Here is a 25,460-nt window from a genome sequence, read left to right as displayed (position 1 = left end):
TCCTTCAGCCAGTCCTTCAGCCAGTCCTTCAGCCGGTCCTTCAGCCAGTCCCTCAGGCGGTCCCGGTCCCTCAGCCAGTCCCTCAGGCGGTCCCGGTCCTTCAGCCAGTCCCTCAGGCGGTCCCGGTCCCTCACCCGTTGCCGGTCCTTCAGGCGGAGCCGCGGTGTGGGAGCAGGAAAACACCGGGGCTCAGCACAATCCCCGCTCCTGGGGTCCCCAGCCAGGAGCCGGAGGAGCCGGTAGGAGGATGTACCTCCAAGCCGAAACACCAGCAGGCGTCCCTAGCCAAGGTCAGCAGGATGATGAGTAGCAGATGATGAGGCCAGAGGGAATGTCTCATGTGATAAGAAAGGAAGGTTAAAAACAGCTCATAACCACTAGTCATCAAAAAAAGTGTTTGGATAGAAGTTCTTGAAAACATTTCTCTATGGATATGCCATCCTAGAGCTGCACATTCGTTCAGAATCCCTGCTGTGAAGCCTCTGTATGTGGAGAACACCATCTTCCCCTCTTTGGGCGGAGAGCCAGACTCACCTCTGACAACTGGCAGCAGCTAAGCAGGTCAGGCCAAAAGGCAGAGGAATAAGTGTGTACAAGACTGAATAATAACCAGAGCATTGGGCAACAAGGTGCCTTTTGGTGTCTGCTTGGATCACAAATTATCATTCTGACTACAGATATGTTCACTGGGCCAAGCACTGCATTGCTATTCACAAGCACAGGGAAATCTTGCACAGCAAATGTGATCAAGACCTGTAGTACTGTGTTTGAAGGATTTTAGACCCAGCTATGCCAGGTATTTTGCTTCAGTGGTCATTGCCTGTTGTCTTGACTGGGATGATTTGTTAGGCCAGACCTGGAGTAATACCCTTGTCCTCAGTGACCAAGTCACTCTGGAAATACAGAGGAAAAATAATGAAGCAGGGAAAAAAAACTAAGGCAAAACAAAGTCTATTTAACCACATGTATCTTTAAAGCTTCAAGCTGGACCCGTTCTTCCTGTGTCTGTTTCCTTTGCTGTATAGCCAATCTCCCTCACTGTCTTTCTCAGCTACAAAATTCCTCTCTTAGGACAGGTCAGGGAAAAGATAATTGCTGTCTGCTGCCCTCCCTCAGGATGCTGGGCAAGCCTCATTCACCCACCCGGACTGCAGCTTATCAAACGACACAATCCCCAGCACCCTGCTCCAGGAGGTTTGTCTGCACCTCATCTTGGAGCCCATCTCTGTCTGGGCATTTTCAGTTAAACCCAGTGTGTGTTGGCTACATCCAAAAGCTAGTATTTAGATATAAGACCAAAAACCAAGCACCGATGGGAGGAATTCTGCTGTTGGTTACCCAGCTACGTGGCCAACATTCCCATGCAGTGAACACAGAGAAAATAACAGCACAACCCAGCTGCTTAAGAACTTATAGGATGAAGGATTACAGCTGCTTTAACAGACAGAAAGGAGCTAATGTATTTCCTGTGACTACACGTCCTGCCTGAGCCCACATCCTCCGTTAATTACCCGAGGGGGAGCAGCCTTTCCTCTGCTGCCTTACGGTGGCCCCATGCCAGCGGGGACGGGCAGCGACTGGGCTCCTTCAGCCGGGGGCACGGCGACGACTTTTCCTGGACAGAGCCCACGGGAGAGCCACAGCAAGGCGTGTTTGAGCCCGGGGACAGCGGAGGGCACACGTTCCGCCCTGGGCGGGCGGCCGGAGCCCCCACCGCCACATTGATTTCTCCGCTCTTCCATGAAATACGGCCCGAGCCCTTCTATTCCAGTGAATACGGCTGGCGGCCCGCCCCGCCCGTGACGGCAGCGGCGCGCGTGGGCCGCGCCGCTACTCGGGACTGCTCGGCGCGGCGGGGCGGCGCCGCTGCGCGCAGCCGTGCGGGCCATGGCCGCCGAGATCCACTCGCGGCCGCAGAGCCGCCGGCCCGTGCTGCTCAGCAAGGTCGAGGGCCACCAGGACGCCGTGAGCGCCGCGCTCCTCATCCCCAAGGAGGACGGCGTCATCACGGCCGGCGAGGACAGGTGACCCGGGGCCCGCTCCCCGCCGGGCAGGGCTGGGCCGCGGGGCTGGGGGTGGGAGCCGGGGCAGCGGGAGCTGCTCACGGGAATGCGGGTGTGCGCTGTGCCTTTGCCGGGAGGCGCGGGGACTCCGTGCCTGCCGCCGTAAGGAGAGCCGCGTTCCAGGGAGGAAGATGCCCTCAGCTGTGAGGGAGGATCGGCTCGGCCCGGTGCGGGACGCGGGGCTGACACTTTCCCACCGGCGGGGAGAAGCTGCCGTGCTCCGTGCGCGCTGTCCTGGCCCTGCGGAGCCTCTGCCCCTGTGTGTGAGTGGATCCTGCAGAGCTCACGGGCAGAACCAGGAGTCAGGGAGTGTGTTTCCCTCGGCCTTCCGCTCTACTGCCTGAACCGCTTGCAGTGTGTCGCTGCTTCCCTTGCCCGTCGGGAGAGTTGGAGCTTCCCGAGCTGCTCCAGAGGAACGAGCCTGTTCCGGTGGCTCGGTGTGCGGGTCCTAAACCTGCTTCCCTCTGGCTGAAGCCCCGCAGGGAGTGAGTTGGCAGATCCGAGGGGAGAGGAGGTGATGAGCTGCTGTGCACGGCGCTTTCTGCTTGGAAGGGAAGGTGTCTTCACAGTCTAACACTGGTTCTCGGCACTGGCTCGTCTGCCACAGAAGCTGTAATGTCGGTAAACAGTTACTTAGATGAAAGGAAAGTGGAAATGAGGAAGTAGGTAGTACAGAGGGTTGTGGTCAGGAAAGTGGTGAGGGATCTGCAGTGTATAATGAGAGATGGAATTTCACCTTTGCCATGTGGAAAGTGATGCTTAAATGTAAAGAGGGATGGGAGATGCTCCTTAAGAAACTGTGGCTCCATTTGAAGCAACGGTGAACTTTTAAAAGTACAAAAGTGCATTCTTTGAGATGTAGCTTGGTGTGGGTATAATCTTACTGTTATACCATAAAACTTATAAAACTAAATTTGCATTAATATTTGCATGACTTTTTGTTTGTAAAGCATGACCTTGTGAGAAGTAGGAGGGTATGAGTACTGAAAATCAGCAGAGGAACAGTGTTATCTGAACTGGGTTTTCTGGCATTTATTTTTAGGTCAAAAAGTGCAAACAAATCAGGTGTCTAGTTGGTTTGTGTCATCCCTTCCTATGGAGATGGCTTTGTGCAGTACATGTTGGATAACAGCTTTTGGATGGGAATAGGCAGCTTTCTTTCATTCCAGTCACTTAGGTGTGAATGTTTGTGTTTGTGTTTAGTTTGCTTTGATGAGCTTCCTGAAGGAGACAAGAGGAAATAATGATTTTTAAGACTCCATATCAGGGTTCAGCATTCACAGAGTTTCATGGTTGAGGCTTGCCTGTGGCAGCCAGTGCCAGCGTTCAAACTCAAGGTCTAATGCCGAAGGTTGAGCAGTCTGCATGCTTAGACTGCTGATAAGAGCCAAGGATGGAGCTGCATCTTTATCTGGGCAAGTTTTGATGTCAGATGCAGACCTGTGCAAGGAGAGAGAAGCCACCACCCCCCTTTGATGGGTGTAATTTCCAAGTGAGTCTGTGGACTTGGCTGAATCCACCTTACTGTGAGAAATTAAATCTTTAAACTTTCAGAAACCTGTATTTCCTCTAATCTGGGATACCTCCTACAGTACATCAGAGCTTTCACCTACAGTTCAGCATGTTGTCAAACAGTGCTCCCCTGTTTGCTTGCTACAAGGGGGGTGTAGGTGTTAATGCTGCCTAACTGCTTATGCTCCTGGCAGCAAAGTGCAGAGTACAAGGAGCACAAGAGCTGCTGTGTGTACTGAGAGCAGGGATAAAGTATTTTTTTATTGCATCTTAATGCAGCTAAGGCTGTCAAGTATTTCATAATAACCAGTCAGAGGAATGTGTTTACAAGTTGGGTAGTGAGGAAAACATTGGTGCACAAACATTCCCTGGGAATGTTGTAGATTATTCTCTCATTAGAGCTACTCATTGTAGTTCTTCCTATTTTAAATTATATTTCCTAGAATGAAAAGTAATTGTTTTATTTTTTCAGAGGATACAAAATATTTCGTAGTAGATCTGTGAATGCCAACAAAATTTGATGATTTTTTTAGAAAGTTTTAAAGAGGAAAAAAGAAACAAGAATACCTGCAGGAGACAAGGAGTTAATTTTCCCAATCGGATTTTTCAGCAGGACACTTGCCATCTGGGAAGCTTTCTCAGAACTTATCTAAAAAGGATGATTAACTCTGTGTCCCTGTTGGCATCTTGTCTGACCCTGGCTGCAAGACAATGCTGGGAATTGTTGCAGTGTGTCCCTCAGCAGACAAACAGCTAAGGCAGGAGGAGTGTTTCCCAGCTGCAGCTGGAATGCTGAGGGATGATCAGCTGTGTACAAGACCCTAAATGCAAGACAAAAGTCGTGTATTGACTACAGGCTCACAGGAGCTCTGGAGTCACTGGCACATTTCAATGCTGCTGTTTGGTGACCATCAGTAGCTGCTTTAAGTACAGTATTGGCTTTAGCTGTTTTTTTGCTTATGAAACTTAAATATTGGGTCAAAACATGGTTTAGTTTTAACAGAAATTTGATAAAAACTATCAGCTGTGTCTTTGAGCTTCCATTGCACTGTGATTAAACCAGATTCCTAATGGTGTTTTGGGAACAAGGTTGATAACAATAAAAAGATTTTTGATTTAAGCTACCAGAAAGAGGCAGTGTTCTGCTCGTGCTAGGAAAACAGCTGCCAGTGGTTGATGGTGGTTTGAAGGAGTTAGGAAGATGCAGTGCTGGGAACAGGGCTGGTGTAGGTGTGTAGTAGCCTGCAGCAGTGCTGGTGTTGTAACAGGGCTGGATTTGGCTCTTGCTCTTCCATCATTCTCCCTCCCTAGTGCCTGTGCTGTTGGCTTGCAGGGCAGCTGGTGCAGCAGGAGCACAAACACTGTTGGAGCACAGCATTGTCACTGCTCTCAATCACTCTCTGAATGAAAGGGTGATTGCAACAATAAAAACTCTCAGAAATTGGTCATGCCACAGTCAGTATTATTTGAAGATGACTTTTGAGTGTCTTTCTTTATATTACATTAAAAAATCCTATGCCAAAACCCCTTTGAATTGTGCTTCTATAAATGTGCATGCTGCCAGCTGAAAGCAGCTTCTGGTTCAGTACTGAATGATAGGGAAGTTTGGGGGTAATTTCTAATATTTTTAAAAAATGTTTTGCTTCCTCCTGCCACTCTCAGAGACATGAGTCTAGAATTTTGAAAGTCTGCATCTATCTCTGGGTGCTTCTTTATGAGTTTCAGCATTTTTACATCCTTACTGAGACTGCTGCCAAACAACCCTGTGTCTTTCTAGGCCCTTAGTAGGGAGCTTAAGGAGAAGTGAGTGGTAGCCAGCTCTTCTCAGGTACTGAGCCCAGGAGTCTTCATTAAACAAAGACCAAGTTTTGAGGAAAGTGCTGAAAACTCTAAGGCAGTTGTCATAACAAAGACATAACAATTGAGTGGTTGAAAGAGATTGTGGGAGCAGCATTACTGGAGGACTTCTCTAGTCCTTTAAGAATTGGTATTTCACAAATTAATTTGTGCCAACATAAGGAGATGCATCACAAAACCAGGTCTGTAGGAGGGAGAATCAGGGAGAAGTGGCATTTTGGCCGAGGTCACTTGCTGACTACTGTGAAATGATCTCTTCAAATTTTGCTCAGTCAGAGCTTTATATAATTAGATATAAAGCTGTCTGACAGCTTATCTTGCAAGCATGAGGCGAGCAGAGTCTAAATCTTACTTAAACCAAAATAAGAAGCTTTCAGAAGTTAATTTTGCTAACTCTTGTAGCTATTTGCTTAGGCTCTCAACTTCACTGAGGGGCTGTACCATTGATGATCAACACAGAAGTTATACTCCCATTAAATAATTTCTTAGAAAAAACAAATCTTTGCCTCCTTTATTCTAGTTCAGTACAGTTAACCACAATACTGAGAGGAAGCTAAGTCTGCTTTTGAAAAATCACCAATGCATGGTTTTGATCACCATGATAACTTATCATGTAATTTTTAAAAATAAAAGATGATTACATGGCTTTGCCTAGAAGTGAAGAATTGAATTAGTAAGGATGGAAGCCACCATCTGAGATGTTCAGAACAGTTTGAGTATGATGGAGCTGCTTTAAAAAGCAAGTTAAAAAGCTGATGAAGGTGCATAGGTGCTAACCTGTGCTATTAGGTTGGCATCATTAGAATGATTTGAAAACATTGTTTTTCCCATATTCTGTGCTACCAAGAAATAGCAACTGCTCTTCTGAAGTGGTGACTCACTGATATAAGGTAGGCTGTTGATTATTGTAAAGAGGAAATGATAGCTTTTAAGAGACAGTCTTCATGCAAAATATTTAGTGACTAATAATTACTAGACCAATGTACACATGCCCCTAAACTGATCAAAAAGTAACTTGATTTAAAAGCTGAAAATTGTTTTGGGGAGTGTATGCTCACCTGTATTGCTTTCAAGTTTTCAAAAAGTAGTTCATTAAGGGTGGGCATTGTCTGCTTTATTTTTGAGTGGTCTTTTAAAGAAAATCCTTAAAATGGATTGCAAAATTAGAATGCTACTGTTGTATTTTGAGCAGTAAAACTTTTCAAAAGTTCTTGTGATTGTGGTGCATGACACTGGTCCCCTCCTGTGCTCTTTTTGTTAAACTTTTTACTGTTGATCCTCCATGATGTCTAACTAATCAGTCCCCTAGTACTTTTCCAGAGAATTCTGAGTACCAGAACTTTTATTAGCTAACAGTAAATAGAACAACACATCTCAGTGAAGCCTCTTGACAGTGTTTCCAAGTACATATATTTACAGAACATTTAAGAATGAGGAGGTTGGATTTAAACAGTAACAAAAAGGCAAACAATGGTTTGGAGATGAAATTTCAAGAGGACTTAACCTTAACACTGTCTACATGTGTGCTCTTGACGTTGTGATGTGGAGTCCCTTCAATGTGTCTGTTGTAGGAATGCTTGTGATTGACAATAACTTTCCACTTCCTTGCTGATGCCCTTACATCCCTCCTCCCAGGATTTGACAGCCATCAGAGTAGTATAATGCTAAATGTTCACAAGACCACTTATCCTTTCCTTCTAGGAGATGATTCTGGAAGGTTGCAGACTAAATCCAATTCTATAAAGAATCTTGGCATGCTGTCCAAGCCATCTTGTCAGCTTTTCAGTTAATGTTTGACTGGCTCATCAATCCTGATCATATCCAGGGCAGGGAAGCAGTGCAAACCAACAACCACTAATGTTGCTTGTCCTTTGCATTCCTGCATGAGGGATTAGAGGCATGGCTTAGAGGAAATAATACTGAGTTAGATATACTGTCTTCTATGGATTCTTCATATTTGGGGATGGAGGTGTCACTAATGTGGTGTTCTAGAAGATAAGATGCTTCTGTTCTTAATATTCACTATCTGGCTTGCTGAAGGGTGAGTTACACAGAGATGCTGTAAAAATTTAAAAGTTTGGACTTCCATAAGAAATTATTTGCAATTTTTTAAAAATGTATCAGACACTCAATCTGCTATAAACAAACTGTGGTTTGCTCTGCTGAAGATAGAAAGTTTCTGTAGTTTGAATTTGACTTATATCAGCCAGAGCCAAGAAGGAGGTAAAGGGATGCAATTTGTAGCAATTTCTGAGGTGAGCTGAAATAATATTTCCATTTCATGCTATTGAAACTCCATGTATAAATAGTTTTAAAGAAAACTTTTCCAAATCCAAGGGTGCCTATTCTTAGTGCCAGTGTTCTTGTTATGTTAGAGCAGTATTTGAGTGCTGTTATTTCTGTTATGTTGTTCCTCTATTATATTTGAGTAGCACAAAAGCTGAGGGCAGTGGAGCTGACCCATAAGTAATGCAGAGGTTCAGATGTAGGGCATGATGCACTTACAGCTGGCTTCTCCCTGCTCTTCCATGGCACAGGACAATCCGAGTATGGCTGAAGAGGGACAGTGGGCAGTACTGGCCCAGCATCTATCACACCATGGCATGTAAGTACAACATGGGTGTTGGAAGTGGTGGCCAGGCATAGTATGGGGTTTGGAGCTGTGCTGTGTGTAGGAATACCTCCTTCTCATTTCCCCAAGAGCTGGGTTCCTTCAATGATCTTGATTTTGGGAGCTTTGCAGCAAATCTAGCTCAGACTTTGATTTAAAACTAGCTGCATGGTGGATGAGATCTGTGGCAGTGTTCTGTCAGAACCACATCCTTCACCAGGTAAATCATTGTGGATGTGCAGCTGGAGGTGCCTGAATGATGGCAGATAACTTGTCTGCCAGTTAAGTGAGCTTTTCTAACCACTAGCTGACAGTTGAGATGTAAGAATACTCTCAGCTTCCCAAGGTGTGCATTTTTTTCTTTCAGGGCTGCATTTGACATAATTTTAGTGAGCTCAAGTTCTTAGGTGTAACCAGCTGTTGCTGTTAGCTCAGCTTTCAGCATGTGTAAAATTCCTCTTGCTGAGTTGCACCTTGTGGCAGGACATCAGGTTTGCATATGGTTCCTGTTGGTATATCTGAGTTACAGTAGTCGTGTTTCTGTCCTCAGCTTCACATGTGGGAATTGAACTGTCATTCCAAGGGATGGTAGCTAGGCAGACTAGTTTCTGTCAAACTGCTTAAACAGCTTTTGTCCCGAGTGAAAGAATTGACTTTTATTAAAGTCATGTATATCCTAATACCTCTATTTAAATATTGTGATGTACTTGCTTTTTTTGACAGCCCCATGTTCTGCCATGGCTTATCATCATGACAGCAGACGGATTTTTGTTGGCCAGGATAATGGAGCTATCATGGTAAGTTGTTGTGACTTTTCTTCTGAATGTAGGTTAGAATTGCTCAGATTGTCCATGTGTTGCTGGCAGCTGATAGTCTGTTTTCTTTCCATTCATTTTGGAATGCAGCTACTGTTAAATGGCTGAGCTTCTTGGCAGCTCAGCTGAGATGTGTGTGGGAGGACTGCAAAGCAAAGGTTCTTCTGGCTACTTGTGAGCCAGGTAGCTTCAAGGCCTTGAGCCATTAGTGCAGCAGTGGGCCCAAACAATTTCACTTGGCCAAGGAAATGTTTTGAGGGCAGTACAGTAAGCTGGGCAGAGTGCCATGGTGGTGCTCTGACAGGGGTTGTGAACTGCAGTTGGTTTGCCCCTGGCCAGGAGTATGGATCTGTCTGTATCCTGCCATGCTCACATCTCTGGATTTGCTTGCTGCACATCTTCTTATGATGTAGAAATTTCAACACTAACTCTAAAATTATAAGAGGCTGGGTTCATCTCCTTTCTTGCTGGGAATTCTTTCTTCTCTCTTTGTATACTCTTACTGTAGTTGCTGTCCCTGTCTTGGAGAGTATACACTTGGAAGAACAGAAACTGGGTTTTATTCTTCCCCCCCTTGGTAAAGGAGGGAAATCTTGTGACTCTCAGATGCTTTAATGGTTTCCTTTCTTTATGAAAGTAAGGTCAAAATAATAACTGCCCCATAAGGAGCCAGGGTACTGCATGAGTGTCATAAAGAGTGATTCTACAGATAACTGCTATGAATAGCATACAAAGAACTCCAGAGAATTCTAGTGATAACTATTGGAAATTTCAAGTTGAGACTTCTAAAATTTCATTAAGTCTAATGGATCAAATAAAGAACACTGTCACTTAAACCTGTCCATTGTGAAGTCACAAGCATGCAAATCTTAAGTACTACAAGATAGTTTTGTTTGCTTCTGCTGAGGACAAATGAGATCTTATCTCTTTCTATAACCTCCCTTCAGTAAACTCAGTTCTGAAAGGATGTTCCCTGTTGAAAATTCAGTTCACTTAAAACCTTAATTTACAGTTGGTATTGCAGTGTGCTTTGCTCCAGCCTGAGAAGCTGCCTGTTTTTTGTGGGATATACTGCTGCTATGCAAATTTTGGTCTGTGAGGTTACTGCTCCTTTTTGGGTATCAGTGTTGCTTTATGCCACTGTGGTATCTTCTAACAATTTCCCTTTGCTTTTAGGAGTTTCATATTTCTGAGGACTTTAATAAGATGAACTTTGTGAAGACCTATCCAGGTAAAGAGTTAACCACTATCTACACTAACATTTGTGTAAAGGGAAAGTACCTACAATGCTTGGGAGACTGGACACAGTCACAGATTAATCAAATCCAGAATTGCTTTAATTCTGACTGACCTTACAGTTGGTCACTTAGTTGGGGGATAACTGCCACAAGAAGAGTGTTCTGTCAGACAGCTGAGTCCAAGCTGTAGTCATGATCATTAAGTTCACTGCATCAGTAGCCTGCAGTGTTATGAGCCAGAACTAGTAAGCTTGGATTTTGCTCTTCAGCTGGAGAAGTTGTACTACATGAGTGTTGGTGCAAGAGCTTTATAAAGGTGATTTGGGTATTTGCAGTTTCTCTCCTTACTTCTTTTAACAATGTGCTTGGTTACTCCTAGCTCAAGGTAAGAGTCTGTACCTTCTCTGTCACCTTAGGAGAGCAACCTTAGGGATGAAAAAGAGCTAATTTTTCCAATATGTGGGAGACAGGGTTTGTTGGATTGTTCTAATATTTATAGAGATACTAATTTCAGCATTTGTCTATACACATCCTTTATAGAAATACAAAACTCAATTGTTGGTTAAAATTGGCATATTAATGTGAAAGGCCTGAAGGAAGCTGTCAAAGACTGCAGATTATGTAGCAAAACAAAGTGCAGTTTGTCTTGTGACTCCCTGACACCAACAGAAGCAATGGTCTTGCTTGGGAGAAAAAGACCTTGTTCTAAAAGCAACAAAACCTCCCTTTATCCTAAGGGAGATGATTTGACAGTTCAGTCAAGGGAAGTACTTGCATCTTGTGGGGCAGGGGAAGCTTCTTTCTGAAGCATGTGTAACTTCTTGCTTAGTGGCAGCATTCTCAACCAAGCTGGGTGGGATTTGGTTTCTGTCACAGTTTGAATGCCATGGACTAGATATCCTTTCAGGTGCTTAGAAATATGAATGTGAGCATAGCTCTCTGGGCTTAGGAAAAGATGGGTTTAGTAAAGCAATTCAAGGTTTTAGATGTGTTGCATTACTCCCCAGAAGTCTTGAGTTAGCTAGAGGAAGCTGAGGGTTTGCTTGTTCCTTAACCTTGGGTATCTGGGCTGAACTCAGCTTCTCTCTCTCTGGGGAAAGGCTTACATCAGCTGAGTGATGGGTTTGGTTCATTTGAGCTATTCAGCAGGCAAATCCTAAACAGAACTATGGGAACCTTTTCATTCAGCCAAGATGCAAGTATAATATAATGATGAAAAATCTCCCTGGGGCATTGCCTGGATATCATCTTCAACCTCTGTCTGTCTGAATGAGAATGGAAGTACACAGCACTTGGATTTTGGGGGAAAATAGCCAGAATCTCTTTCTTGTTGCAGCTCACCAGAATCGAGTGTCTGCTATTACTTTCTGTCTGGCATCAGAGTGGCTTATCAGCACAGGTCATGACAAGTGTATCAGCTGGATGTGCACCAGGAGTGGGAGCATGCTGGGGAGACATTATTTCACCTCTTGGGCCTCATGTCTACAGTATCCTTTAAAAAATGATTGCTACCCTGAAAATGGAAGACTACTTTGTTCCTTTACCTCAATTTGTTCCCAACTTTCCATGTATAAAAGCTAGATATCCATGGCATCTCTTGCAAGTCTGCTAACCCTTATTCTCATTATTTACCTTTATTTCTGTTAGTGGTTATTAGATAGCAGAAGAGACCTTGAGCTGCAGAAATCCCAGTCTGTACTAGTTCATAATTTTGAGGTGTCTGTCTGTAGCATCTTGTGGCAGTATCTATAGCATGGCCCACAGACCTCCTGGGCAAGTGCCTTTGTTCAACAGATGCCAGTGTGTCTTTGAGTCTTTCCAGAGCGTAAAACATCATGAAACCCTTTGGACTGCTTTAATTTTTCTGTCTTTGCTCAAGTTAATCTTTTCTATCTTTAAGCTACCAGGTACATTGAAACTTTATTCACCAGTAGTAATTTGTCTGTGTACAATTTACTTTCTGTAAACTATATTTAACTGCAGCATTTGCAGCTTATGCACTCTGTCTATTCAGCCGTAAGTACTTCAGGACATTCTTTACCCTATGTAAAAGACTTACAAGCCCAATAGCTTCAAAGGTAGTTCACATATCAAAGCTTTTGAAAGCAAACTAAACTAAAACTGTTTTTTAGCACTTGTTAATGGTGGCAGTTTACATGTGGCCAGACAGTAATTGAAGGTATTGGTTGCTGTATGAGGTTTAATGGCAGTAATGTTTTAGAAGTAGCAAGATTAAAAAACTGAAACAGGTCAACATCATCACTTGAAAACATGAAGCCCTCTCTAGAGTGGCTGTAACCTGTGTCCTGGTAAGAAGCTGGGAGGAAAACTCAGTTGCCAGCTGCATGTCTGTCCTTCTGAGGTCTCCCATCTGTGCAGACCCTGCCTTACTGAGTGAAAAACTGCCAGGTTTGTACTGTTGTACTGCTGCTCTGTTTTAGAGTCCAGGGGAGTTGTGTCCCACAAAACATTCCATGTGCAGCTCACCTCAGCTGAATGCAGCACAGAATAGGTTAAAGCTGGTGTGTGTATTGGAGACCAGCTCACAGCAGTCTGGGGAACAGTCTGAGTCTCACTGAATTCAGTGGCTTCTATAGCTAATGCTATGGCAAATAATGACACAGTTTATTATTAAAATGGAGAAAAGAATATGACCTTTTATATCAATATAAAAATAAATTTCCACTGAAGAACTTGACATTTGAAAATCCATTTTAATTTATCTGCCTTTGGATTTGTGTTAGGAAGAACCAGCTTGCTGGTGTGTGTACCAGGTGCTTGGCCTCCCAACAGGAAGTTCCTTAGAACATTGTTTGTTAGTGATCCTATGTGTAAGCTTCTGAAAAACACAGCAGAGTGCCTATTCTCTACTAGATTAGTGGGGATAAGGCAAGCCTGAACTTCAAGATGAAGAAAAGATCACATGTTCAGGGACTTAGAGGATTTGTTGAAAGCAAATTGTTTATCTCATGATCCTGAAGGCTTAAGAGACTTTGGAATGTCATCAGATGGCAGAGCCTCTGCATTTTCACTTAGGGTGGTGGGCTTTTTGGTAGACTGTCCTGAAGTTAGCCTCTGTTGGATACCAGGGGCTACTTTTCTAGATGCAGCTTGTGTTTCTGTGTGGTTCAAGGAGGACACCTAACTTTATACACAGCTCTTGGATTATGTGCTATCAGCTGCATGGGTCTTTCAAAGCTCTTGCTTATATTCTGAATAACAAAAGTCTTGTAAAAGCAGCAAATCATCTAGTTCCATTGACTTGCCATGCTTTGGTTTCTGGAGTTCATAGTTGCATCGTGGCAATAACCAAGTATCAGAACTCTTATGAGGTGTAACGCTTTTGCCCAATGTGCCACCTTGTTAATGGATCAGTGTGGCTTTGATCTCAGTGTTAACTGACAGAATCCTTTCTGAAATTAGGTCAGTTTTCAATACCACACTCAAGAACCTGCATTGGTAAACTGGAAAGTCCAGAGAACAGGACAAGAAATGAGACAGCCTCACCTTGGCAGTAGCTGGAACACTGGGGGTGTACTTCCACTGTAAGGTGAACTTGTTGTGGAGGGTCAGCATCCTTGTATCTTGGTTTTCCTCTCCTGGAGATATCAACTACAACCGTGCTAGAAAATGAAGGGTTTATTGGAGAAGATACCAGGTAAGACTGAATGCAGCCCAGTGTCCAGTGAGGTGTTCCTCATAGTTGCAGAGAGCTCTGCACTGCAGCAAGTAGCCTGATGAGTTTTGGCATCTTGTAAACAGCCATGAGTGTGTTCTGTAAACAGCTGCTAGAAATGGCCTGAAGCTACTTGGCTTGCCTTAAACTAGGGCATGGATTATCTCATGGCTTTCTCCAGTGGCTTTCTAAAACTCTTGTCTTATTTTCTGTACAGTTTTACTTGAATGTGTAGGGAAGTGTGATGAGAAGAAAGGAATCAAAAAGGTTTATTACAGTCTCCAATCACTTTAAAAGTAATTATGTAAATATTTATCTGGTGTATTAAAATGTTCTTTTCCAATTTTTTTCACCTCTGTAGCTGATTGTTTCAGTCATGTAAAATACTCTTTGAACATGTGAACCTTCTCCTTGACTGGTGTTCAGATATGATCATGAAACTCAGCATGCATTTGTTGGTGATTATTCTGGACAGATCACTCTTCTGAAGCTGGAGCAGAATACCTGTTCAGTTATCACAACCCTTAAAGGGCATGAAGGTAAAGTAACTCTTTGTCTTAAAGCCACCTCTCCCAGATACAGTACCTCTTTGTAACTTGGGGTGAGATGGTCAGTTGCATATCTGCCTCTTAGGGTAGATACTGGATGAAAAGCCAGTCCAGGGCAGTGGTTATCATAAGCTGTTGAAAGCTATACTTGACTTCCTGTTAAAGAACAAACATTCTTGCTGAAGGCAAATCTTAGCCTTATAAATACCTACAGGTATTTTTATTGTAGCTGAAAAACAAAAGTAAACATATGCATTCAGTTAAACACAAGTTATCCACTAGATGGCCACCTTTAAAAGCTTTAGTCTCAGCATTAGAGAAACTACCTAGTCTAAGGCAAATGTCTCCTCCTCTACAGAGCAGCTGAAGTCCTTATATCAAATGAAGAATCAGGTGGTCCATAACATAATACAGAGCTACTGTCTGCTGTAATGAGTAAGGCAAGAATGACAGAATAATGTGTACCTTAATAATGTGCTGAGAAAAATAAACAAGAGAATGCCTTTTCCCATGTGGTATTTGCAACTTTCAAATCAGCTGACAGTTTGCACGTGGGTAGGGATGAACTACTGGGTCATGATTCTCTGACCCACTGGAAAAGGCTGCCTTGTCTAACAGCTGGAAGTATAGAGTAGGCTTTGTTAAAGCTGGGTAGACTCCTGATCTACAGATGACTGTAAAGTGATACAGCTGGTTTTGAATGCAGGAGGCAAGTTGAGATTTTCAAGTGATAAATGTCTCTTCTGCTTTCAAGGAGAACTTCAGATTGTTTCAGTTTAGAACAAAATAATTCTCTTGGCCCTAGAGACTCCTTTGCCTCTGTATACTTTTGTACTGGTCTGTGTTCAAATGCAACTTCTTGGTAGATGTTACAGTTACTCTAAAGCAGTATGTCTTTGTGGTGCTTTCTTATGTTCTGTCTCTTGAGTTGTGATGGGCTTCCAAGCACCAACTTCAGCAGTGCTGTCCACACAGCAGCCACCTTTGGCTCATATATTTCCAAATGGGGACTGTGATCCTTAAAACAAGAATTGAGCTACCATAAAAAATTATTTCAGGGGCAGAAACAGATTTTTCTTAAACAGGTATTGTACTATTTATTTCAACTTCTTTCCTTCATTTATTTTTTTTAAAGCAAATCAGATTATGTGTAACTTTTTTTTCTCCACCATATTTGTGTAATATTCTCGAGATCTAGTAACTCTAAACTTAAATGGCATCTAATTCTCCTTTGAGTGCAGTTGTGTTTGACAGACTTTAAAAGTCTGATTTAAAAGTCTTGTTTGCTTTCTAGCTCTTGCTAAATGTGACTTCATAAGCAAGCAGTTGCTTTGCAATTTAAATGGTTTCAGAGTTTGTTCTCAGCTTCCAGAATTCACCATGCATAACAGCCTGCTCTGTGTAATGCTGAGATAATACCCAAAGTTAATGCCTCTTTGGTGCACATGCTATTTCCAAATGGGTCAGTCTGAAAACAGCATAGCCCTAAAGGAGGCAAAAAAAAAAAAAAAAATCTCTTGCTTCAGAGCATTGGAAAGAACTGATCTGGGCTCTAATTACCATTCATCATCTTGGTTTTGGACTAACAAGGCTTTTGATGACAACTGAGCAATGGAAGGATTTCTGCAAGGAAATAAAATGTCCCAACTTCACAACTATAGGTGGCATGAGTAACAAAATTACTCCTGTAGTGTACTGGCAACATTACCATGGGTATGGGTTCAGTATAAGGCTGCTACTGTCAGATGACTCATTTCTTTCTATCCCTAATTCACAGTTGCACTGGGCCTTCTGAAATCTAGTTTTGTAATTTAGTGAGTGGTGGCAGATTTGCTAACAGCAGTGAAGTTCTCACTTTGTTTTTTAGTCCAGCTATTTTAAGGTTGTGTGGTTATGTGAGGGAGTAGCTTTAGCTGAGAACAGTGCAAGCTGTGCTGCAGCCACTGACCAAGCACCTCACTGTGTTGTGGATAGTGATTTCTGCTTGGCAGCTGCTGGTGCTTCTATCTTCCAAAGCTCATGTGGCAGCCTGGCAACTCTTAAAATCACCTTCCTAAATAGAAAGGGTAGAACTCAGACTTTCTGGCTTATGCTATATCTGTCTTCTTAGGGACATCTGTTCAGTTGTCCAGTACTTCTTGCCACTCTGTCAGGACTGCACTTTGCTGTTGGATGTTTCCTTTGCCTTAAGGCTTCCATTATGTTACTGGTGTAAGGCAGGACCTCAGGTTTCACTTGAATGCTCCAGGAGGGCATCACTGTGTTGGGGAGCCAGTCCCTTACATCTAACTGCAGAATGTTCTCTCCTAGGGAGCATTACTTCCCTGTGGTGGGATCCTGTCCAAAGGCTGCTCTTCTCAGGTGCCTCTGACCACAGCATTATCATGTGGGATATTGGTGGAAGGAAGGGGAGAACGCTGCTGCTCCAGGGACACCAGTATGTAATGGAGTCTTATTTTTCATCCTGTAATGGACACACAGTCCCAGGAAGACTAAATAGCATGGCAAGATATTTGAATCATTGTGAAAAATGGAGAAAATTACTCTTTGCAGAACCCTGAGTACTTTGAAGGAGAAGAAGGATAATCAGTACTAGGAAGGCCTTACTGATAAAGCTTTTTTCTTTTTCATGTTTAATGTCTTCATGTTACCGTGGTTTAGAAGTAACACAGAAATAGTTTATAGAAAAAGGTGGGTAAAAATCCTAAATCATCTGGTTTGGCCTTTAAGTAAAAATTGCAGGTGTCTGTATTGTAAATACTGCAACTGAGTTACCTTTGAGAGGAGGGGTAGAACCTTTATGTATAATCATGTTCATGTATGCATATAAAATAAGCTTCAATATGTTCCTGTTCTCCCTGTCTTTGTCAGTGATAACTGATAGGTCATAACTGATTGGCTAAATTTCAGGGGTTGTCTCTCAACTTCAGAAAGTGTCATGTTTCCCCTCTTCTGAAGTTGAGGTAGTTGTCTGTAACAATCAACTCTTAATTTTTAGACACCCAACACTATCTGCCATTTTTAAATGTAGGGCTCTAATTCAGTCTGACAGGCAGTTCACCACAGAAGATATATTCTACTTAGAAATGCACTGGTAGTAGAGATTTTGTTTATATTTAAAGATATTTGTAGTGTGTTCTCCTCTTGTCTAATTCCATAGATCTCCATCTACCTTTGACCAAGACTGATAGCCTTAGCTCTAGAACTCCTGTTAAATCTTGAGGGTTTAGTCTTATGGCTAAAGAATTAAAAATAGAGCCTTGGTTACAAAAAAGTAACTGGAGGACTTTATACTGCTCTTACTGCTGCCTCATGTGTCCTGGTGAGGACTTGTAACAGTTAGGTTCTTTCTGAGAAGCAGAATGACTTTTTAATTCAATCTAGATGTTGCAAAGCAGTTTGATACTAGTCAGATTCTTTGTTTAAATTCTTAGGGCAGACTTTTGTTTTGACATGACTTTCTTTAGGATTAAATAGTCTTATTGGTGAATGCATACTTTGCTTTGCACCTACAGCCTGACTTACTGTGATTTGTTAGCAAAAGTGGAACCTGCTGCTTAGTAGCACCTTGAAACAAATATTTCTCTTTATTTATTCAGTTGTTTCTGTTTTGACAAGTGGCTCTCCTTGCCAACACAGAAGAGTATTTGCACAAGCACTCTGAGTCAGTTGACACTCAGTTCACCATCAGGGCTTACTGCCAGCAAATGTTAACATGGAACTGTACCTCTGGTGTTCTGGTCAGGCCTGTAAGAACTCCCTCAACATCCTGATGCTAGGGTAGTGCTCAGGTGACAGCATTTGTTCACTCATCCTCAGAGCTCTACTTAGTGGACTTAGCAAACTGAAAATCAGTTTTGGCCTTCCTCAGTAGCTTGATTTACGAGAAGGAATCAGGGTTTGCTGAGAAACCAAGCTTTGTTTAAAGACTTGTGGGTAACTGGTGTGTGCTTTGTTGGCAGTGACAAGGTGCAGGCTATCTGCTACCTCCAGCTGACACGGCAGCTGGTGTCTTGTTCAGCTGATGGGGGAATTGCTGTTTGGAACATGGATATCAGCCGAGAAGAGGTAACTTCATGTCATATGTCAAAGATATTTTCCTTCCCCTTTTCAGAGACTAATGTGACTTTCCTTAGTCAGTTCTGCAGGCTGCTTTCCTCATATTGTCTGACACTTTAAAGCTGAATGATATTATTGAAACCTGTTCTGTTCTAAGGGCTGTCCATGCTGCATTGTAGTAAATGGAAAAGTGCAGGAGATGCTTTGGACTGCTTAGAGTTTTATCTCAAAGAGAGCAACAGGTTCACTGGAATGGCTGTGGTCTTTGCTTCTGGAACAATCTAAAGCAGTCAAACTCTTGCAGTAAAGAAACCAAAGGACTGTGCTTCAATAGTCTTGAAATAAGTTCTCAACTTGTGTCAAAACAGGTAAAGAAGTGAGAGGTAGATTTTGAGATGCAGTTCAGAAGGTAGAGGTTCAGTCCCCAGGCAACTTTTTTTTTTATAAAGATCTCAGTACACAGCAATTGACCCAGCCATACACTTTCTTTCTGCATCAGTTCATATCCATGGTGGTGCAAGTAAGAATGCTCTTGTTTTCTTACTGTCAGCAGTGTAAATGAACTGAAAAGAAAAAATGCTTTGTTGTTCCAGCTTTCCTCCTCCAGTTTCAGGGAGACTTCCTCATGAGATGTATAAAGTTGTATAGAATATACATGTTCAAATTCAAGTCCATGTAGTAAAAATATTGTGCCTCTCTTTCTATCTCTTTCAGGGATGTTCAGTTAAAGTATCTGAGAGAGCTGAAATGTGTAAAAGCTCTATTTTCATTTGGCCTAGTCCATTTATGGCAGGAAAAGTGTGTGGGTGGGAAAAGGGATGCTTAACAAAGATGGAGGCAGGATGGAAAATGCAGATGAATTCCTAATTATTTCAAACTGCAATCCCATGAAAGTAGAAAAGATAATTAGTCACAGAATTTACTTCTGGACACCCCCTTTCTTAAAGGGGATTACTGCCTCATAGCTTCTGCAGTTTGGACTACACTGGTCCTTAAAAGCTATCCACACAACCAGAGCAGCAGTCTTTGAATGCCTGCAGTGGGTTTAGTAACGTAGGTGTTTGAATGAGTTTTCTTATTAAGGCAGTAATATAGCATATTCCTGGAGGCTTAAAAAGTGTAGGAGGTGTGTAGGTAACCAGTAACTGTATTCTTGGGTTTGAGGTTTTTGTGCTAAACTTTCTTTGTACTATGCTCTAGGCAATTTATTGTTGTAATGTCCAGAATTGAACCAGGGCATCTTTCCAAGTAAGACTTTACTTTGGGTTCTTAAACTTCCTTGACTGTTGTGTGGAGGAAAACAATTCTGATTGCTTACATTTCCTGCTCTTTTCTAGGCTCCTCAATGGCTAGAAAGTGATTCCTGTCAGAAGTGTGAGCAACCTTTCTTCTGGAATATCAAACAAATGTGGGACACAAAAACGATAGGGTTGAGACAGGTGAGATGGCTGGTTTCAGTGCTTAGCTGTACTTCAGCACTTGAACAAAATGTAAACAGAAGACCTCTAAGGCTGGTAGATCTTTTCATCTCTTGTATTTTTGCTCCTTTGAAGTGAGGTGTATTGAGAAGTTATGGCTTCTAAGCACTGCTAGGACATTTCCAAATTCTGTGAAAGTGTTGCAACAAACGTGTCACAGGTCAAAGCAGGCTGTGCTAGGCGTGCTCTGTTGGATTTCTCTGAATGTTCCCATGCTTTGGAACTATGGACAGCTAATCCTCAAGTGTTGTGTAAAATGGCAAACAGTGCCCCATAACTGAGAATGTAGATGCCCACTCCAGTGAAGTACTAATGGCCCTGTTCTTAGTGCATCAGAATGTTTTTAACTGGGTTGCTTGTTCAAGCCTCTTTTTCCCCTTCTCCCAGAAGGAGCTTGCCAGAGAAGAGGATAGACACATAGTATGGAGATAAATCCATAAATGATCCAAGTGACTGTTCAGAACTCCAGAGACATTGGTCTTTGGTTGAAGAAGCAGGGGTTTCCTAGCAGGTTGCTTTCTGCAGGTTGCAAAACAGAAGCTTTGTTGTTTTTGTTGTGCAGTGGACACTTGTATGGTGGTCAAGTGACATTGTATAGTGACTTGTTGATTTTCTTCTTCCTCCATGAAGCACCATTGCAGAAAATGTGGGCAGGCAGTTTGTGGCAAGTGCAGCACCAAACGGTCGAGCTACCCAATCATGGGATTTGAGTTCCAGGTCCGTGTCTGTGATTCCTGTTTTGAGTCCATCAAGGATGAAGAGTGAGTATTAGGGAGTAATAAACTGTAGTAACACTGCTGGTGTGCAGAAACCCTTGGCCTTGCTCCACATCCACACACAATGCTACAGAACACACTGAGCTGACTCTCTGTTAGGCCTTGGGGACTGAAAGCACTGTGATGGCAGAGATCCCCCATCTGCCTCTGCAGAGATCCCCCATCTGCCTCTGCAAGTGCGTTTGGATCAGATATGGAATTACAACATTTATATCCTTTTTTAGTTCTTCTTTTCCAGGAGCCCAGATCTAGACTTGAGATATATTTGTCTCAACATTTCAGTTTAGTTAAAAGCTATTGATTGCACTTAACATTGCTAGGTGGGTGCCAGGCAATGCATTTCAGCTGCCAGGACGTATATGCATTAGTTCATGTACACTTTTTTAAACTTTGGGAATGTTCTTCAGAACTCAACATTATTTTCCCCATGCAAGCAAATCAGGTTAAACATCATTTGCTGTCTTATTAAACCTGTCTTAGAAATGAAGGAACCCCTTTTCTTTTGGTATGAACAGAGTAATCAGATGTGAAATTTTTGAGAGTGTTTGGGGTTTTTTGTTGTGTTATTGGATTTTTCATTATTGGGACTTTTTGTTTGCTTGGGGTTGGTTTTTTTTGAAAAGTAGGATGCTGTGCCCTAGTTGACTTCTGTAGCCAGCAAGGGAAAAATGAACTTGACTTTGTTAACCGGGTGTAGGAGTATTTATTAATTGTGTCCCACTTCTGCTCTAGTATTACTAACAGTCATGCTGCAGAAAATGTCAAACCTGTACAACACCACAAGCAGTGCCTTAGCATGACTTGCTAATTTAATTCTGTCCCCTTTAATATGTCACTGCAGCTCTTGGAATAGATTTATTAGTACTTGAGCAACCTAATTTTCTTTTAAGTTTATTTTGCACTGCTATGATGATGCCATGAAACCTCATCTGATGGCTGGCTTTCATTTCAATTGCTCTTGTGCAGCCGTACCTCCCTGGCAACCTTTCATGAAGGCAAACACAACATTTCACACATGTCCATGGACATCTCCAGAGGGCTAATGGTGACTTGTGGGAGCGACCGGATTGTGAAGGTATTGCTGCATCTCTTTCCTGCATTTCTAGCAGATATTTAAGAGAGAGTTCAGTTTTGTATATTCTTCCTTTCTTCCTGACAAGTATTGCTACAAGTTATCTATTGTGTGAAGAAGGAATTGTATTTGTTAACCTGTTCTTCTGCAGCTGAATGAGGAAATGACTTGTAGCTCCACTGTATGGAGTGCAGCTGTTGTGTCTCTGAACAAACATAGCAGGCATGGGCAGCAGGAGAATCTGCCAGCAGCCCCAGAGACACAGACCTGAGGAAATGTGCAGGTTCCTTTGCTCTGAACTCCATGGCTTGGAGCATGGCCACTAAAAGCCCTTGTTATAAGACAGTGACATAGAGTTCAGACTGATACAGAATCTTGCTGTGCCTGGGCTCTACATTCACCATGCATGTCAGAACTGAGCCTGTGCCATCCTGTTCTTGTTTGGCTCTAGGCATGTTTGTGACAAACTGTGTAGCACTTGTTATAGCAGGCCTACACAGAAGTTCAAGACTCTTGAGCCCCAAATTTGGCTTTTGGTTTGTAAGGCTGCTGTAACCCTTGATGAGCTTTTCCTCAAGCATAGGTTAAAAAGGAGTTGTTACCTTGTGTCCAGGGATATCTTTGCTTCTATGCCTCTTGCAGAAGGAGCTGTGAGTCTGACACTAATGCTGTGTAATTCTCCACAATTCTCCTCCAGATCTGGGACATGACACCAGTAGTTGGTTGCAGCCTTGCCACTGGGTTCTCTTCCCGCTGATCTCCTCGGTGGCAGGTTTATGCACCTTATGTACAGCAATATGCACCGAATGAATGGAACCCTCCTCAAGAATATTACTGCAAACACTGGTTGCTTGATTCTCCTCTTGCTGCTGTTCCAGGATGGACAGTCACCCTTGTAGAGCACAGCTTTTCTGTTGGGCTCCCCGGGAATCTCCGTGGTGCTGAAGCGCGGTTCCGCAGCCTCTCGGACTGACATAAATGGTTTATCTGCGATATGACACCTGGGTGGAAGGACCTGTTGTCTCTCAGTTTACATATGTAGTGTTAACAATGTGCTATCTCTGCTGATATATCTTGTACAGATACCTTGTAGCTAAAACATTACCAGAGTAAAATGAGTGTAGTAAATTCAATTTGTGCAAATAGTAAAATAACTTATTCTCTCGTCCAAAAAGCAGTTCTGTTGAAATGTTTTTGAGCAGTCACTGTCTAAATTGCCTCCAAAAGATATCTTGGTTATTCCTATGGAAGGAGGAGATAGTTTCAAGTGGAAGGTAATTTCTTTCAGATGAGATAGTAAGAGAACCTTTGATCACACAAGATCTTTTATTGCCTTTCTTGTAGTGTTTGTCTTCAAGTTCAATTGTTAGTGAAATCACTTTTGTGGAACAGCTGTTCTGTGTAGGTAGCTGGTGAGTCTGCAAACAATCCTGGGCTTTTTATGTAGTGTTTTAGCATAGCTGATAAACTTCTGTAGTTATGAAAACGTGCAGCCCACCTACTCTAAAGACTGGCCACAGGTATGAGCCATGTACTCTGACAACTGTAATCTTGTTAGAATGGAAACCTAAACAAATCTGCCTTGTTACAAGGAACAGTTAAGAAAAAATGACCAGCTAAATTTTAGAGGTTTTTTCCTGTGGAAAGGCTGATGTTCTTTAATGTTAGGGAGCCTGTCTCTGCTAAAGTACAGCATAAATTCAAATACTGTCTTGATGTTGCTTAAAACAGATAAAAACTGAGCAATAATTACTGAGGTACAGAACAGCTGCTTTTTTCCCTGCACCTAGGAGTGTTAATCCTGAGATATCTACATTGATCATTTCCTGTTTCAAAGCTGAGAAATATGAAGAAGAGCTGTGAGGCTTTTATGACTGTGCAGTTGGCACTAAAGGAAATAACTAGTGAGAGATAATGTCAGTAAACTGGTTTGTCAGTTGAGTGAATCTCCTACATTTGAATACTGTAAAGAAGAATTTCTTTTGTAACTTTGGAAGCTAAGGTGATATGTCACAGAGTTTAAGCTTGGAGCTGTTAAGATTTATCTGAAAACAAATGCAATATGTGTGGAGACAAAAAAAGGTAGGTCAGCTGGCCTGGAATAGGTGGTGTTACACAATTATCAAAGATAATATGCTCTTTCTGGCAGAAGAGTTGAGGGTTAGACTGTCTTTACTTACAGCAACAATCAAGTGGTGCTATGAGTGTTAGTGAATTCAAGTCCTAGGTGTGTAACTTGACACTAATAATCTGCATTGGACCATGCTGTAGGCTGAAATAGATTAAGATCATTTAATACATGGTGATTCACTTGCATTTTAAGCCAAAAATCTGATAGTCTCCACAGGGCATTAGAATCCAGAATATGATAGTTACTGTTACTTTGTCTGCTTTTCCATGGGCCTTCTCTGGAAGTTTCGTGAGGAGTTTTTATCTGCTGGCCTTACTGGGCCACTGGAGAATAAACAAAACCATCTTTTGTGGGGATCCCAAAACTTGTCTTGCCTTCAATACAGGACTCAGCACTTGTCACACCCATTTGATTCAATTTTGCCTACATGCTGTATAGCTTAGGCTTTTTGGGAAGGCTTATTTCTAAGATGTTGAGAGAAAGAACAGTTGCAGCTTTATGCTCTGAAGGCCTTCGCCCTTCTAAACTAGGAAGGAAAGTGTTGTGGGGTGAATAAGCTCTGGGAAGTCTCTGCATTCCCTTTCAGACTTGGTCCTGTCTGGTTCTGGAAGAGAACAGATGCCTTCTTCCTCACAGCATGTAAGGCAGAACATGAATTACAGTGCTAGAATTGTTTAATATCCCACTGTAATAGGTTAGGAGGATCTAGGGTGTGAGTTAAGGTGGGAGATTGATGTAGATGTGCAATGAGTACCATATTTTCCAACCCAGACATTCTGAAACCCATACCCACAATGCTGAGGTGTGACTCCTTTGCAGCTAGCACTTCAGAACTCAACTTTTTTTAGTTCTGATTACTCAATGTGCCCCTGCTTAACACACTCCCTTCCCTGTGAATACTTCCTCTCTTTCTTTACATTATGTTTTTGCCACTAGATAATATATTCTCTACTGCCTAAGGAATCTATTTTCTATAATTGATATACTTAAAGATTGTGTCAGTTCAGATATAATGACAGTTATGGCCACTAAATCATTAGTCTTTTAAGTATACTCTTGGTGTTGAATGAGTAATGCTCACAAACCACTAAAGAGAGAGTAGTTTTGTTTATAAACAACTATTTGGAAGGCACTCATTCTCTCATCAAACTGAACATACTTAGCTATGTCAGCTCAAGTGTGCAGTTACTGAGAAGCCTTGATTTGAAGCATTACAGATCTCGCTTGTGTAACCTCTTCCATTGGGGCAGGGAAGGGGAGCAAAGGGTACTAATATGTGTTAATTCTTTCCTAGTTGTATTTCTGTACCCTACATAGTTAAGAGAATCTAGATAAATCTGTCCTTTGCTCCTCCTTGTCTGTTTTTTAAATTTTGATTACATGTACAATAAAATATTTCTTGATATTCACTTAGTCTATTTGGATGATCCATCTTTTTTTCCATCCTGTGAAAGCATGATGTGCATTTTGTGCTGTGGCTTTCTTTATGTGCCCCATGTACAAATTGTAGGTTCTGGGAGAGCTTGTTGGGTGTGTTGTGTTGGAACTGAATGAGCTGCAGCAGGTCAAAGGCCCACAATGGACCAGTGAGCTGAGACATGAGCAACTGCTGTGTGATCCCAGT

At 42.4% G+C, this 25,460-nt stretch overlaps 1 protein-coding gene across 1 annotated transcript; it reads left to right on the top strand.

The window, feature by feature from the left end:
- Window positions 1-1,806: 1,806 nt before the first annotated feature.
- Window positions 1,807-25,245, top strand: WDFY1 (WD repeat and FYVE domain containing 1). The gene is made up of 12 exons (XM_054639486.2): window positions 1,807-2,024; window positions 7,970-8,037; window positions 8,767-8,840; window positions 10,035-10,089; window positions 11,433-11,583; window positions 14,199-14,311; window positions 16,631-16,757; window positions 18,283-18,388; window positions 19,717-19,818; window positions 20,488-20,618; window positions 21,600-21,708; window positions 22,403-25,245. Exons 1-12 carry the CDS (start codon window positions 1,888-1,890, stop codon window positions 22,460-22,462), a joined length of 1,233 nt encoding a protein of 410 aa, XP_054495461.1. The 5' UTR covers window positions 1,807-1,887; the 3' UTR covers window positions 22,463-25,245.
- Window positions 25,246-25,460: the final 215 nt, after the last annotated feature.

Source organism: Agelaius phoeniceus, chromosome 10 (genome assembly GCF_051311805.1).
Source record: "Agelaius phoeniceus isolate bAgePho1 chromosome 10, bAgePho1.hap1, whole genome shotgun sequence".
NCBI classification, from domain to species: domain Eukaryota; kingdom Metazoa; phylum Chordata; class Aves; order Passeriformes; family Icteridae; genus Agelaius; species Agelaius phoeniceus.
This window is presented reverse-complemented; position numbering and strand designations above follow the sequence as displayed.

Coding starts and splice junctions, on each gene's coding strand:
- WDFY1 (XM_054639486.2), top strand. CDS start 1,888: ATGGCCGCCGAGATCCACTCGCGGCCGCAGAGCCGCCGGCCCGTGCTG. Junction 19,819..20,487: donor AAACGATAGGGTTGAGACAG/GTGAGATGGCTG, acceptor TCCTCCATGAAG/CACCATTGCAGAAAATGTGG. Junction 21,709..22,402: donor GGAGCGACCGGATTGTGAAG/GTATTGCTGCAT, acceptor ATTCTCCTCCAG/ATCTGGGACATGACACCAGT.